The sequence below is a fragment of the Salvelinus fontinalis genome, chromosome 24, assembly GCF_029448725.1.
Source record: "Salvelinus fontinalis isolate EN_2023a chromosome 24, ASM2944872v1, whole genome shotgun sequence".
Classification (NCBI taxonomy): Eukaryota; Metazoa; Chordata; class Actinopteri; order Salmoniformes; family Salmonidae; genus Salvelinus; species Salvelinus fontinalis.
Genome location: NC_074688.1, coordinates 38,352,085 through 38,367,057, shown reverse-complemented (window position 1 = coordinate 38,367,057; position 14,973 = coordinate 38,352,085). Strand labels below are relative to the sequence as shown.

General features: G+C 48.4%; 1 protein-coding gene across 1 annotated transcript in view; it reads left to right on the top strand.

The window, feature by feature from the left end:
* The window catches only part of cux1b (cut-like homeobox 1b), a 184,640-nt gene extending 169,667 nt beyond the window's left edge, over window positions 1-14,973 (top strand). The window contains exons 15-23 of the mRNA XM_055880674.1: window positions 5,550-5,686; window positions 5,923-5,992; window positions 6,182-6,288; window positions 6,379-6,495; window positions 10,537-10,623; window positions 12,600-12,656; window positions 13,045-13,125; window positions 13,221-13,285; window positions 13,405-14,973. Coding sequence (XP_055736649.1) covers window positions 5,550-5,686; window positions 5,923-5,992; window positions 6,182-6,288; window positions 6,379-6,495; window positions 10,537-10,623; window positions 12,600-12,656; window positions 13,045-13,125; window positions 13,221-13,285; window positions 13,405-13,453 — 770 coding nt within the window. The 3' untranslated portion in view covers window positions 13,454-14,973. The remainder of the gene's footprint in view (window positions 1-5,549; window positions 5,687-5,922; window positions 5,993-6,181; window positions 6,289-6,378; window positions 6,496-10,536; window positions 10,624-12,599; window positions 12,657-13,044; window positions 13,126-13,220; window positions 13,286-13,404) is intronic.

The following is a 14,973-nucleotide window of genomic DNA, read 5'->3' as shown; positions in this document are numbered from 1 at the left end:
ATCCGTCGTGTCCCTTATGTTGTCTGCTCCATACATTACAGACTGTATGGCATCGCCAAGCTCCGAAGCATTATCCATCCATCATAACACTGTTATTGATTGATCTGATATAGTAATACTGTTGTTATGCAGTGGTAGAAGCAGCCCGTTTCCATAGCAGCCATAACAGACCCATCCATAGACACACCAAGCACTTATTGTGACTGTAGGCTGCTAAGCAAGCCCCTCCTGTTCAGCTCAGCACTCCAAGGAACTCTGGGAAATATATGCCTTTCACACGTGGTTCCAAACCAAACACATGCTCTTTACTCACGACCTGCAGCCCAGCACGACACTGCTTCTTTATACTGTGTTTGACTTGCAACGCCTGGTGACAACACTTAGCCAGCAGCACCCAGGGGACCTGGTTCTGAACCAAAACCCTTCATTATGCTGCGTCTCCTTAGCCAATCTCCTGACATCATTTCACACCTCTCACCATTGGTTAGAAACCAAAAGTCCATATATATTTCTTGATTAATCACGATTTCAGAAAGGAATCAGGGTTAATGTGCTACGGTATTCCATACATCTGCATGACGACATCTCATTACAACGTAGCCCTACTCCCTGATGTCCAATGGCCGGTAGCCCTACTCCCTGATGTCCAATGGCCTGTAGCCCTACTCCCTGATGTCCAATGGCCGGTAACCCTACTCCCTGATGTCCAATGGCCGGTAGCCCTACTCCCTGATGTCCAATGGCCGGTAGCCCTACTCCCTGATGTCCAATGGCCGGTAGCCCTACTCCCTGATGTCCAATGGCCTGTAGCCCTACTCCCTGATGTCCAATGGCCGGTAGCCCTACTCCCTGATGTCCAATGGCCTGTAGCCCTACTCCCTGATGTCCAATGGCCGGTAGCCCTACTCCCTGATGTCCAATGGCCTGTAGCCCTACTCCCTGATGTCCAATGGCCTGTAGCCCTACTCCCTGATGTCCAATGGCCGGTAGCCCTACTCCCTGATGTCCAATGGCCGGTAGCCCTACTCCCTGATGTCCAATGGCCGGTAGCCCTACTCCCTGATGGCCGGTAGCCCTACTCCCTGATGGCAGGTAGCCCTACTCCCTGATGGCAGGTAGCCCTACTCCCTGATGGCCGGTAGCCCTACTCCCTGATGGCCGGTAGCCCTACTCCCTGATGGCCGGTAGCCCTACTCCCTGATGGCCGGTAGCCCTACTCCCTGATGGCAGGTAGCCCTACTCCCTGATGTCCAATGGCAGGTAGCCCTACTCCCTGATCACACAGGGCAGTGCTGTCATCAGCCGTGGACCGCTGTTCAACTGATGCTTTAGTGAAAGAGAGCTTTGACCTGGGTGTTGATGAGACTATATTTTGGAGGCTGTAGTTCCATTTCATTGTCTTGTGTGGCAGTGCTTCTCAGATCCTCCTTGACTCTTATGATATTTGCTCACATCACAAGCATGGCTACATAAATCTGAACCATTAAAAATGGTTTGAATACAGCACCATTTCAGACAACTATTACTATATTGTAGCATCACAGCTGCTTTATAACAGGTGTTCATGCCGTCTGTAATGTAGGTGCAGTTTACCATAGTCCACTTCTATCTCCAATCGATGTTATGATCTGACGGAATCCTATTTAGTTAGTCGTTTATATCGTCACGGAAACCAAATGGGTGCCGTCTGTGTCAGGTCAGATGTCCTGTCAGTATGATGCAGTCAGGATTGACCGTCACTCTGTATGACTGGCCGCACTTCCCAGAGCCTGACAGCTGTTCTCCAAACGACTCCTTGTTCTCGATATAATGCACGAGTCTCTAAAAGGCATTTATCTTGTGCTTCTCTCCTCATCCACTGCCAATGGACCGGTCTCTCTAATCATTTTTCATGAAGACTGTCGGAACAAATTGCATCGATTGTCATCTTCGTTTTTGGTACTTTTTTTTTTTTTAGCTTATTTGTGTTTCTCAGCACCTTTGCTGTCAACATTTTAAAGGGTCAAGTTTGGTGGCATTCAAGAGATTCTGTGTAGAAGGGGATCTGCTGTTTGTTTGGTTGTACGTGTCTTTTGGGTTGGTTATCTACACAGTCAGTTTCCTCTAGCAGATGGTCAGTTTCCTCTAGGAGATGGTCAGTTCCCTCTAGGAGATGGTCAGTTCCCTCTAGGAGATGGTCAGTTTCCTCTAGGAGATGGTCACTTTCCTCTAGGAGATGGTCACTTTCCTCTAGGAGAGGGTCACTTTCCTCTAGGAGATGGTCACTTTCCTCTAGGAGAGGTTCACTTTCCTCTAGGAGAGGGTCACTTTCCTCTAGGAGAGGGTCACTTTCCTCTAGGAGAGGGTCACTTTCCTCTAGGAGAGGGTCACTTTCTGGATCCTATATCAAGTTTTCAGATTAGACTGTACGAGGTTCAGCCTGCAGTGTCTGATGGGAAGATGGGAAAAGATTGTTTTGTGTTAAATATTCTAATCTGGCTTTTACAGCTGAACAATTTGATGTTATTGTCCAATTTGATTGGGTTTATTTTGTTTGGTGGGGGAGGGAGGGAGGGAGGGGAATTCAGGAATTTTCCATCCACAGATATTTTTCTATAAAGCTAAATCAGATGATTCTATACACTGTCGTATAAAACGCTGTACAGATGCAACAGACTGTATGTCATGTTAAAGTCTCCTGAAGTTGTAAAACATTGTTGGTTCTATTGAAGTAGTAGTAGTTGTTAGTGTATGTGGTTGTAGTGGCGGTCTGGACCGCAGCACTAGGCTCCATATCAGGACTAGGAAAAACAATGCTCTGTTTTCTAATACTTTTTAAAAGACATGTTATTGAAGTGGATTTTTGTAAGAAGGAAAATACTTTTCAGAATCATTGGTATACACAGCACACACACACACACACACACTTCCTCTTTCTCACAGCACAATACACATCACACTGGAGAATGTTGTGTTTATCGGGCCCCTGTCTATGCCCCTCATGGAACTCTCCTATTTCAGGCTGTTAGTTGACACTCACACCTCTCATATATATATATATAAATATATGAATATAATCATTTTGTTTCTACCTTGTCTGTCTCTACTGGCTCTGCTCTGTCAGTAGCTGGATGAGGAGACTGGCTAGAATGGCCCAGTTAGTAAAAGGCACTGGACCAAGGTTGGAGTCAAGTCCATTTAAATTCCTGTCAATTCAGAAAGTAAACCAAATTCTAAATGTTCCCCAATTTGAAAAAGCATCGAAGATAAGTGGAATTTCAGTATGCTTCCTGAATAAACTGTCATTTAAATAGAATTGACCCCCCCAACCCTGCACTGGACTGACTTCCTGTTTATTGAATTGTCATACTGTCCAGTCATTAGCTGGCTACTTGTGGTTTGGACAATGGATTCCCATAATGAGATTACCAAGTCCGCTTGAACGTTTCCTGGTATTATTTCTGACCAGAACACACTGATGGGTCTTTATGGAAAAAGCAGTTGTGTACAGAGATTAAGCATTTTTCAAGTTAAAATATCAACCACAACAAAAAAGGTTGTGTTCCGATCACTGCACAAAATCCACATATCATTCACAAGCTAAGCCACGTTCTATTTAATATTCTTATCAATATGATATCAGCCATTTAACATGAAATGAAACTTTGGTGGAAGTGAACTTTTGGTGAGAAACGTCTAACCCGAATTCTCCCTACACCGTTTCCCACTCTTGAGATCAACACAGAGGAAGTTGAAAACCAAAATGAAGAGATGGGGTTTGTCCTTACCTCTTCACAAAGCTTTAATATGCTTTCGGTGGCTTGAACCAATTATTTGTTTGTGTCAGTTCAGAGTGAAGCGTTATAATTTTGTTATTTTCAGTCAGCAACCATTTGTTGTTGAAGTCTTCTCATCTTATCCCGGTCACTTGTTTGTGTTTCAGTGTATTCAACCCGGTCTCAGAGCATTTCGTATTATTCTGTGCGTAAATCCGTGACACTCCATTGAGTAAAATATGTTACAGGTGTGCATATAACGCAAACGTCTAGCAACCCGAAGGTTGCAGAGTTCGAATTTCATCACGGACAACTTTAGCGTTTTGTTAATTCGTAACATTGTACGTTTTGCAAATTCGTAACATATATATTACGAATTGTAATTCGTAACATATCATACAAAATGGGGGATGGACATCCACAAATTAATACCATATGAAACGTAACATATCATCGAAATTGGAGCGTCTCGGATTTACATACAGAAAAAATACGAAATGCTCTGAGACCAGGTTGGTGTTTTGTATGGTTGTTAAAGGATGACTAGGAGATCCTAGCTAGCACTTGGGGCTGCTCCAAACATTTTTCTGAACCTGCTTTCATTGGCCTTGCCTTGGGTTTGCTTGTTTCCGTTGAATATTTTTCTGTCATGTTGTCTGTTCTCAGCGCTGTAAGACAGTCCCTTACACAACATGGAGAAGCAATATCACTGTAATAAACATGTAGTGTTGTTATTAGGATTATTCACTTGCACTCTAGGTGTAATAATTGAAGTAAATCTCTTTTATACAAACACAGATGGCGTTGTCTTTGTTTGAAGTTTCTGCCATCTCGTTCCCTACTGAAGCATGTGACGCCACGATGCTCTACAATGACTTTGTTGACCTCGTTTCCCTCGGGTCATCTTTTAACTGGGGCGGCAGGTAACCTAGCGGTTAAGAGAGTTGGGCCAGTAGCCCGAAACGTCGCTGGTTCGAATCCCCGTGCAGACTAAAAGGGAAATCTGTCGATATGCCCTTGAGTAACGCAGTTAACCCCTAACTGTTCCTGTAAGTCGGTCTGGATAAGAGAGTCTGCTAAATTACTAAAATGTAAACGTTAAATCAGGATTATGTCTCTAGGGCCATTCATTCCAATGAGACTGGTTTGGATTTCTCCCTGAACGATATGGCTGACATTTTCACCCCATTCTGGATCTTTGAGGGTTCAAAAATGTAATAATATATTTTTTAAATGACATTGCGCGCAGAGAGTGAGAGACGCACGCAGAGAGGGAGAGAGACAGACACACACACACACACACACAGAGAGACAGACACACACACAGAGACATTTTAGGCAGAAGCCTAACTTTGAAAGTGTCCTTTTAACAAACAAGCCAGTTAGGACAGAACTTTGTTCAGGTAAGAACCTGTTTCCTGTGTTTGGTAAGTGTTCATCAGAACCTGTTTCGTCCTGTGTTTGGTAAGTGTTCATCAGAACCTGTTTCGTCCTGTGTTTGGTAAGTGTTCTTCAGAACCTGTTTCGTCCTGTGTTTGGTAAGTTCTTCAGAACCTGTTTCGTCCTGTGTTCTTCAGAAGCCCAGGTAAAATGTCTCGTGGAGTAATCGAGACCCACGGCTGTTGACGTCTGAACCCGCTAAGTGACTGACTGGGTAGCTACATATGACCAGAACGTACAGATGTTATATGTGTCTGAAAAGGAATTGAATGTATTGTAAGCCTCAGCACTGATGATCTGTAATGATGTGTGTTTAACCGGGCTGTCCTCTGTCTCCACGTGTTCCCTCCACAGGACGCTATGCTGACCTGCAGCTGGAGTTCTCGTCTGCGGTCCGGAACAGCGCCGAGCAGAAGGAGCTCATCCTCAAACTGGAACACGACCTGAGCAGCATCAAGACCATGTCCTCCCTGTCACGCCCTGATGCTGAGGTTAGTCGTTCACCTCCATGACCTTTCACCTCCATGACCCTGCGACATCACCACCAGCCTGGTGTTAGTCTCCCCATCACTGGGATGCACATAGGTCCCTATTCAGACGAGAGAAGTTGACTTAAGTCCGAATCGGGTCCTGAACCCCAAATGACCCCATGTCTAATCTGTTCTTATTAGTGTAAAGAATTTAAATGCGCTTTAAATAAAGATTGATTTCATGTTTTCTCCACCAGGGGTCTGACCTGACTAGCATGATTGACAGCATCCCTGAGCCAATCAGAGAGGCCACTGCCATGTTTACAGGTATGTCGTTGGAGCTATGTGTGTGTGTCTATAACAGTGGCGGGTGTGTCTATAACAGTGGCGGGTGTGTCTATAACAGTGGCGGGTGTGTCTATAACAGTGGCGGGTGTGTCTATAACAGTGGCGGGTGTGTCTATAACGGTGCCGGGCGTGTCTATAACAGTGCTGTCCCCCCCCCCCCCCCTCCAGGTGTGGCCCCCCAGGGGGAGCTGCCTCAAGGCCAGATGGACTCTCTCCTCTCCATAATCTCCAGCCAGAGAGAGAGGTTCCGCTCACGCAACCAGGAGCTGGAGGCTGTGAGTCCCACTCATATATATATATACACACACACACACACTGACTTTCCACCCTCTTTCTTAACCCCCTTCTGTCTCTGTGTCCTCCAGGAGAGTCGTTCCGTGCAGGTGACCATGCAGGCCCTGCAGAGTGAGCTGGACAGCCTGCGTGCCGACAACATCAAGCTCTACGAGAAGATCAAGTTCCTCCAGAGCTACCCTGGCAGGGTGAGTAGGTTCCTCCAGAGATACCCTGGCAGAGTGAGTAGGTTCCTCCAGAGCTACCCTGGCAGGGTGAGTAGGTTCCTCCAGAGCTACCCTGGCAGGGTGAGTAGGTTCCTCCAGAGATACCCTGGCAGAGTGAGTAGGTTCCTCCAGAGCTACCCTGGCAGGGTGAGTAGGTTCCTCCAGAGCTACCCTGGCAAGGTGAGTAGGTTCCTCCAGAGATACCCTGGCAGGGTGAGTAGGTTCCTCCAGAGATACCCTGGCAGGGTGAGTAGGTTCCTCCAGAGATACCCTGGCAGGGTGAGTAGGTTCCTCCAGAGATACCCTGGCAGAGTGAGTAGTTTCCTCCAGAGATACCCTGGCAGGGTGAGTAGGTTCCTCCAGAGCTACCCTGGCAGGGTGAGTAGGTTCCTCCAGAGCTACCCTGGCAGGGTGAGTAGGTTCCTCCAGAGATACCCTGTCAGGGTGAGTAGGTTCCTCCAGAGCTACCCTGGCAGGGTGAGTAGGTTCCTCCAGAGCTACCCTGGCAGGGTGAGTAGGTTCCTCCAGAGATACCCTGGCAGGGTGAGTAGTTTCCTCCAGAGATACCCTGGCAGGGTGAGTAGGTTCCTCCAGAGCTACCCTGGCAGGGTGAGTAGTTTCCTCCAGAGATACCCTGGCAGGGTGAGTAGGTTCCTCCAGAGCTACCCTGGCAGGGTGAGTAGGTTCCTCCAGAGCTACCCTGGCAGGGTGAGTAGTTTCCTCCAGAGATACCCTGGCAGGGTGAGTAGGTTCCTCCAGAGATACCCTGGCAGGGTGAGTAGGTTCCTCCAGAGCTACCCTGGCAGGGTGAGTAGGTTCCTCCAGAGCTACCCTGGCAGGGTGAGTAGGTTCCTCCAGAGCTACCCTGGCAGGGTGAGTAGGTTCCTCCAGAGATACCCTGGCAGGGTGAGTAGGTTCCTCCAGAGATACCCTGTCAGGGTGAGTAGGTTCCTCCAGAGATACCCTGGCAGGGTGAGTAGGTTCCTCCAGAGCTACCCTGGCAGGGTGAGTAGGTTCCTCCAGAGCTACCCTGGCAGGGTGAGTAGGTTCCTCCAGAGATACCCTGGCAGGGAGAGTAGGTTCCTCCAGAGATACCCTGGCAGGGTGAGTAGGTTCCTCCAGAGCTACCCTGGCAGGGTGAGTAGGTTCCTCCAGAGATACCCTGGCAGGGTGAGTAGGTTCCTCCAGAGCTACCCTGGCAGGGTGAGTAGGTTCCTCCAGAGCTACCCTGGCAGGGTGAGTAGGTTCCTCCAGAGCTACCCTGGCAGGGTGAGTAGGTTCCTCCAGAGCTACCCTGGCAGGGTGAGTAGGTTCCTCCAGAGATACCCTGGCAGGGTGAGTAGGTTCCTCCAGAGCTACCCTGGCAGGGTGAGTAGGTTCCTCCAGAGATACCCTGGCAGGGTGAGTAGGTTCCTCCAGAGATACCCTGGCAGGGTGAGTAGGTTCCTCCAGAGATACCCCGGCAGGGTGAGTAGGTTCCTCCAGAGATACCCTGGCAGGGTGAGTAGGTTCCTCCAGAGATACCCTGGCAGGGTGAGTAGGTTCCTCCAGAGATACCCTGGCAGAGTGAGTAGGTTCCTCCAGAGCTACCCTGGCAGGGTGAGTAGGTTCCTCCAGAGATACCCTGGCAGGGTGAGTAGGTTCCTCCAGAGATACCCTGGCAGGGTGAGTAGGTTCCTCCAGAGATACCCTGGCAGGGTGAGTAGGTTCCTCCAGAGCTACCCTGGCAGGGTGAGTAGGTTCCTCCAGAGCTACCCTGGCAGGGTGAGTAGGTTCCTCCAGAGCTACCCTGGCAGGGTGAGTAGGTTCCTCCAGAGCTACCCTGGCAGGGTGAGTAGGTTCCTCCAGAGCTACCCTGGCAGGGTGAGTAGGTTCCTCCAGAGCTACCCTGGCAGGGTGAGTAGGTTCCTCCAGAGATACCCTGTCAGGGTGAGTAGGTTCCTCCAGAGATACCCTGGCAGGGTGAGTAGGTTCCTCCAGAGCTACCCTGGCAGGGTGAGTAGGTTCCTCCAGAGATACCCTGGCAGGGTGAGTAGGTTCCTCCAGAGATACCCCGGCAGGGTGAGTAGGTTCCTCCAGAGATACCCCGGCAGGGTGAGTAGGGTCCTCCAGAGATACCCCGGCAGGGTGAGTAGGTTCCTCCAGAGATACCCTGGCAGGGTGAGTAGGTTCCTCCAGAGATACCCTGGCAGAGTGAGTAGGTTCCTCCAGAGCTACCCTGGCAGGGTGAGTAGGTTCCTCCAGAGATACCCTGGCAGGGTGAGTAGGTTCCTCCAGAGATACCCTGGCAGGGTGAGTAGGTTCCTCCAGAGATACCCTGGCAGGGTGAGTAGGTTCCTCCAGAGCTACCCTGGCAGGGTGAGTAGGTTCCTCCAGAGCTACCCTGGCAGGGTGAGTAGGTTCCTCCAGAGCTACCCTGGCAGGGTGAGTAGGTTCCTCCAGAGCTACCCTGGCAGGGTGAGTAGGTTCCTCCAGAGCTACCCTGGCAGGGTGAGTAGGTTCCTCCAGAGCTACCCTGGCAGGGTGAGTAGGTTCCTCCAGAGATACCCTGTCAGGGTGAGTAGGTTCCTCCAGAGATACCCTGGCAGGGTGAGTAGGTTCCTCCAGAGCTACCCTGGCAGGGTGAGTAGGTTCCTCCAGAGATACCCCGGCAGGGTGAGTAGGTTCCTCCAGAGATACCCCGGCAGGGTGAGTAGGGTCCTCCAGAGATACCCCGGCAGGGTGAGTAGGTTCCTCCAGAGATACCCCGGCAGGGTGAGTAGGTTCCTCCAGAGCTACCCCGGCAGGGTGAGTAGGTTCCTCCAGAGATACCCCGGCAGGGTGAGTAGGGTCCTCCAGAGATACCCCGGCAGGGTGAGTAGGTTCCTCCAGAGCTACCCCGGCAGGGTGAGTAGGTTCCTCCAGAGCTACCCCGGCAGGGTGAGTAGGGTCCTCCAGAGATACCCTGGCAGGGTGAGTAGCTGGCCAGCCACCCATCACTTCAGAAGAGCAGGGGTGTATTCATTATTCGCAGATCATAGCAAAAATATTTGGCCTATTGTTAAACGTTTTGCTTCGAAAATCGTTTACCTTTATCTCTAGGACACCAAATGGGGAGGGAGCTACCTGATTCTGTGCAATAGAAACTGTTTTTTGTTGCAAAACGTTTTTGCAACAGACTAAACATTTTGCTGCGGTCTGTGACGAATGACCTCTCTGTTGTTTTCTCTTGACTGACTTCCTGACTGACTGAACTGTCTCCCCCTACAGGCTGGACTGACTTCCTGACTGACTGAACTGTCTCCCCCTACAGGTTGGACTGACTTCCTGACTGACTGATCTGTCTCCCCCTACAGGCTGGACTGACTTCCTGACTGACTGATCTGTCTCCCCCTACAGGCTGGACTGACTTCCTGACTGACTGATCTGTCTCCCCCTACAGGCTGGACTGACTTCCTGACTGACTGATCTGTCTCCCCCTACAGGCTGGACTGACTTCCTGACTGACTGATCTGTCTCCCCCTACAGGCTGGACTGACTTCCTGACTGACTGATCTGTCTCCCCCTACAGGCTGGACTGACTTCCTGACTGACTGATCTGTCTCCCCCTACAGGCTGGACTGACTTCCTGACTGACTGATCTGTCTCCCCCTACAGGCTGGACTGACTTCCTGACTGACTGATCTGTCTCCCCCTACAGGCTGGACTGACTTCCTGACTGACTGAACTGTCTCCCCCTACAGGCTGGACTGACTTCCTGACTGACTGATCTGTCTCCCCCTACAGGCTGGACTGACTTCCTGACTGACTGATCTGTCTCCCCCTACAGGCTGGACTGACTTCCTGACTGACTGATCTGTCTCCCCCTACAGGCTGGACTGACTTCCTGACTGACTGATCTGTCTCCCCCTACAGGCTGGACTGACTTCCTGACTGACTGATCTGTCTCCCCCTACAGGCTGGACTGACTTCCTGACTGACTGAACTGTCTCCCCCTACAGGCTGGACTGACTTCCTGACTGACTAATCTGTCTCCCCCTATAGGCTGGAGGCAGTGATGACACGGTTACGGTGCGTTACTCCTCCCAGTATGAGGAGAGACTGGACCCCTTCGCCTCCTTCAGCAAGAGGGTGAGGACAACCACACACACTTTAGGCAGATTGTGTATTGGGCAGTAGGTGGTGATGTATATTGGGCAGTATGTTTTGGGCACTATGTGGTGATGTGTATTGGGCAGTAGGTGGTGATGTGTATTGGGCAGTAGGTGGTGATGTGTATTGGGCAGTAGATGGTGATGTGTATTGGGCAGTATGTATTGGGCAGTAGGTGGTGATGTGTCCTGGGCAGTAGGTGGTGATGTGTCCTGGGCAGTAGGTGGTGATGTGTATTGGGCAGTATGTGGTGATGTGTATTGGGCAGTATGTGGTGATGTGTCCTGGGCAGTAGGTGGTGATGTGTATTGGGCAGTAGGTGGTGATGTGTATTGGGCAGTATGTGGTGATGTGTATTGGGCAGTATGTGGTGATGTGTATTGGGCAGTAGGTGGTGATGTGTATTGGGCAGTAGGTGGTGATGTGTATTGGGCAGTAGGTGGTGATGTGTATTGGGCAGTAGATGGTGATGTGTATTGGGCAGTAGGTGGTGATGTGTATTGGGCAGTATGTTTTGGGCAGTAGGTGGTGATTGTGTATTGGGCAGTGGGTGGTGATGTGTATTGGGCAGTAGGTGGTGATGTGTATTGGGCAGTAGGTGGTGATGTGTATTGGGCAGTAGGTGGTGATGTGTATTGGGCAGTAGGTGGTGATGTGTATTGGGCAGTAGGTGGTGATGTGTATTGGGCAGTAGGTGGTGATGTGTATTGGGCAGTAGATGGTGATGTGTATTGGGCAGTAGGTGGTGATGTGTATTGGGCAGTAGGTGGTGATGTGTATTGGGCAGTAGGTGGTGATGTGTATTGGGCAGTAGGTGGTGATGTGTATTGGGCAGTAGGTGGTGATGTGTATTGGGCAGTAGGTGGTGATGTGTATTGGGCAGTAGGTGGTGATGTGTATTGGGCAGTAGGTGGTGATGTGTATTGGGCAGTAGGTGGTGATGTGTATTGGGCAGTAGGTGGTGATGTGTATTGGGCAGTAGGTGGTGATGTGTATTGGGCAGTAGGTGGTGATGTGTATTGGGCAGTAGGTGGTGATGTGTATTGGGCAGTAGGTGGTGATGTGTATTGGGCAGTAGGTGGTGATGTGTATTGGGCAGTAGGTGGTGATGTGTATTGGGCAGTAGGTGGTGATGTGTATTGGGCAGTAGGTGGTGATGTGTATTGGGCAGTAGGTGGTGATGTGTATTGGGCAGTAGGTGGTGATGTGTATTGGGCAGTAGGTGGTGATGTGTATTGGGCAGTAGGTGGTGATGTGTATTGGGCAGTGGGTGGTGATGTGTATTGGGCAGTAGGTGGTGATGTGTATTGGGCAGTAGGTGGTGATGTGTATTGGGCAGTGGGTGGTGATGTGTATTGGGCAGTGGGTGGTGATGTGTATTGGGCAGTAGGTGGTGATGTGTATTGGGCAGTAGGTGGTGATGTGTATTGGGCAGTAGGTGGTGATGTGTATTGGGCAGTAGGTGGTGATGTGTATTGGGCAGTAGGTGGTGATGTGTATTGGGCAGTAGGTGGTGATGTGTATTGGGCAGTAGGTGGTGATGTGTATTGGGCAGTAGGTGGTGATGTGTATTGGGCAGTAGGTGGTGATGTGTATTGGGCAGTAGGTGGTGATGTGTATTGGGCAGTAGGTGGTGATGTGTATTGGGCAGTAGGTGGTGATGTGTATTGGGCAGTAGGTGGTGATGTGTATTGGGCAGTAGGTGGTGATGTGTATTGGGCAGTAGGTGGTGATGTGTATTGGGCAGTAGGTGGTGATGTGTATTGGGCAGTAGGTGGTGATGTGTATTGGGCAGTAGGTGGTGATGTGTATTGGGCAGTAGGTGGTGATGTGTATTGGGCAGTAGGTGGTGATGTGTATTGGGCAGTAGGTGGTGATGTGTATTGGGCAGTAGGTGGTGATGTGTATTGGGCAGTGTGTGTGTTGTTGTTGAGACTCATCATGTGTGTTTACAGGAACGCCAGCGCAGATACCTGAGCCTCAGCCCCTGGGACAAGGTTACACTCAGCCTGGTGAGTCTCTCTCACACACACACACACACACACACACACACACACACACACACACACACACACACACACACACACACACACAGGGGCTGTATGTATGTATGTATGTACTGTATATGTATATATGTACAGTATGTATATTATTGTACTGCTCTAGGGATATCATTTACTATTATGTACTGATTTTTACCTTAAATTTGTTTATTCTTTATGCGATGCGCACTGCAGAGAACACCAGAAGAAGAGTGATCATTTAAATACCACAGTGAATTATTGTAATGTTTGTTTATGCGTCAATTAATCCCATAAGAGATGGGTTGCCAACTGACGTTCATTCGTTCACAGATAGATATGTTTGAACAAACGGTAGTAATTCACCCATGTGTTTTAGGGTCGTGGTATTCTCTCCAACAAGATGGCCAGAACCATTGCTTTCTTTTACACCCTCTTCCTGCATTGCCTGGTCTTCCTGGTATGTAACCTTTCACCTCCCACCACCGCAGTGCCCATTGGCTATTCAGAGATGTCAGTGCTGATGTCATAATGTGTGTTTGTCTGTGTTCTCAGGTGCTGTATAAGACGGCCTGGAGTGAGAGCATCGGTCGAGACTGCTCGGCCTTCTGTGCTAAGAAGTGAGTACTTCATTCTGTCTTCCTCCCCGCGAGCAGAACAGCGGTGTCAGTTAGGCTTGCCTTTCATTCTATTCTATCTCTTCTTCTTTCAATCCCCTCCCCTCTTGTCCGTCTGCCAGGTACTCGGATCACCTACATCGTTTCCATGAGAACGGGGACAACCTGTGATGAGCACGTGGCAGTGTTGTCAACAAGTCGTCGTGGCGAGGCTAAGGACAGACTGGAAAAGCAGCTTTATTTTCTCCAGTAGCTGCATTTGCCCACTATGGGATGTGCTTTCTCTCTGATTTGGGGGAGGGGGGGGGGGGTGTGAGAGACTAAGGGGAAGTGGCTGACATGCAAACTCAAATTACAATTTCCAATTAGGTTAAGAGTTTGGTTAAGGTTAGGGTTAATGTAAAAGTCAGTTATAGATGTTGACTAGTCAGGCTGTCAGAAAAATCCCCTTAGGCTCTCTCCCCAGTGTCAAGGCATAGAGAAACTAACTGCTTATGAAAGAGAATTTAACCAAGTTTGTCAGACATTTTGTCACACCTTGACCATGTTGTGTGAAAATGTCAAACTTTGATTTAAATAGTAAACTATTCGTCTAAGGTCTTGGATAGTCCTCTGCTACTTTAACATTGATATGTTAAAGAATAATGTTAATTAACTAAAGACAAAAAATTTAAGAGAAGTTGAGAATCGGTTTTTGATAGAAATTGATTAAAGTTTAAATTGAACTTAACAATGGTATCTTACCATTTGCTAGTACCAAAAGGATCAATATGTTTAGTTTTGCTATGTTCTGTCCTAGCCTGTAGTCTCCTATACTGATACTATTAAACAAATGATTTTGATGAATGAAGAACTGATTGACAAGAGGGGTGTTTGTTTTCCTTTGATTGGGGTTATTTTTCGGGTGTTGAGGAATATTGTAAAAGTACGTGTGTATTTGTGAAAGGATTTGAATATTACAATTGCAATACAACTTAAGAGATCATGTTTAAAGATGAAGTTCCATCTTTGGCTTTTACATTTACCTCTTTGAGATTACATAGTTGAGTAAAATGGGAAGAATTATCACAGCACCTGTAATTGCTATAAATCTGAATTATCACAGCACCTGTAATTGCTATAAATCTGAATTATCACAGCACCTGTAATTGCTATAAATGTCAATTATCACAGCACCTGTAATTGCTATAAATCTGAATTATCACAGCACCTGTAATTGCTATAAATCTGAATTATCACAGCACCTGTAATTGCTATAAATCTGAATTATCACAGCACCTGTAATTGCTATAAATGTCTGAATTGAACTAGATTGGCAGTGTGGTTTAACTTGTATCTTATGTTGAAGTGTATCTGTGTCATGACATGCTGTTGTTTTCTTAGGGTGGGTGTCCAGGCAGGGATGTTGTTTCCAGTCAGATGAATAGGGGTGATGTGGTTGTGTTGAGGGGTCTTTGGCTCCTAGATTGATGGATTTAGACAGATGACATCACACAGGTCATGATTTCTGTTGCAGTAGTTCACATGAAGGTTTGCTGAGTCTCATGTGATTGACTATTATGATGAAATTGATTCCTATATTCCAACCTCCTCCCTCCACTTGCTGTTAGGACATGTACTAACTTGAGCTGCAAACCATATATCACTCTCATCACCATTCGCTATCATTCTAAATAAACTCTATGCATTTA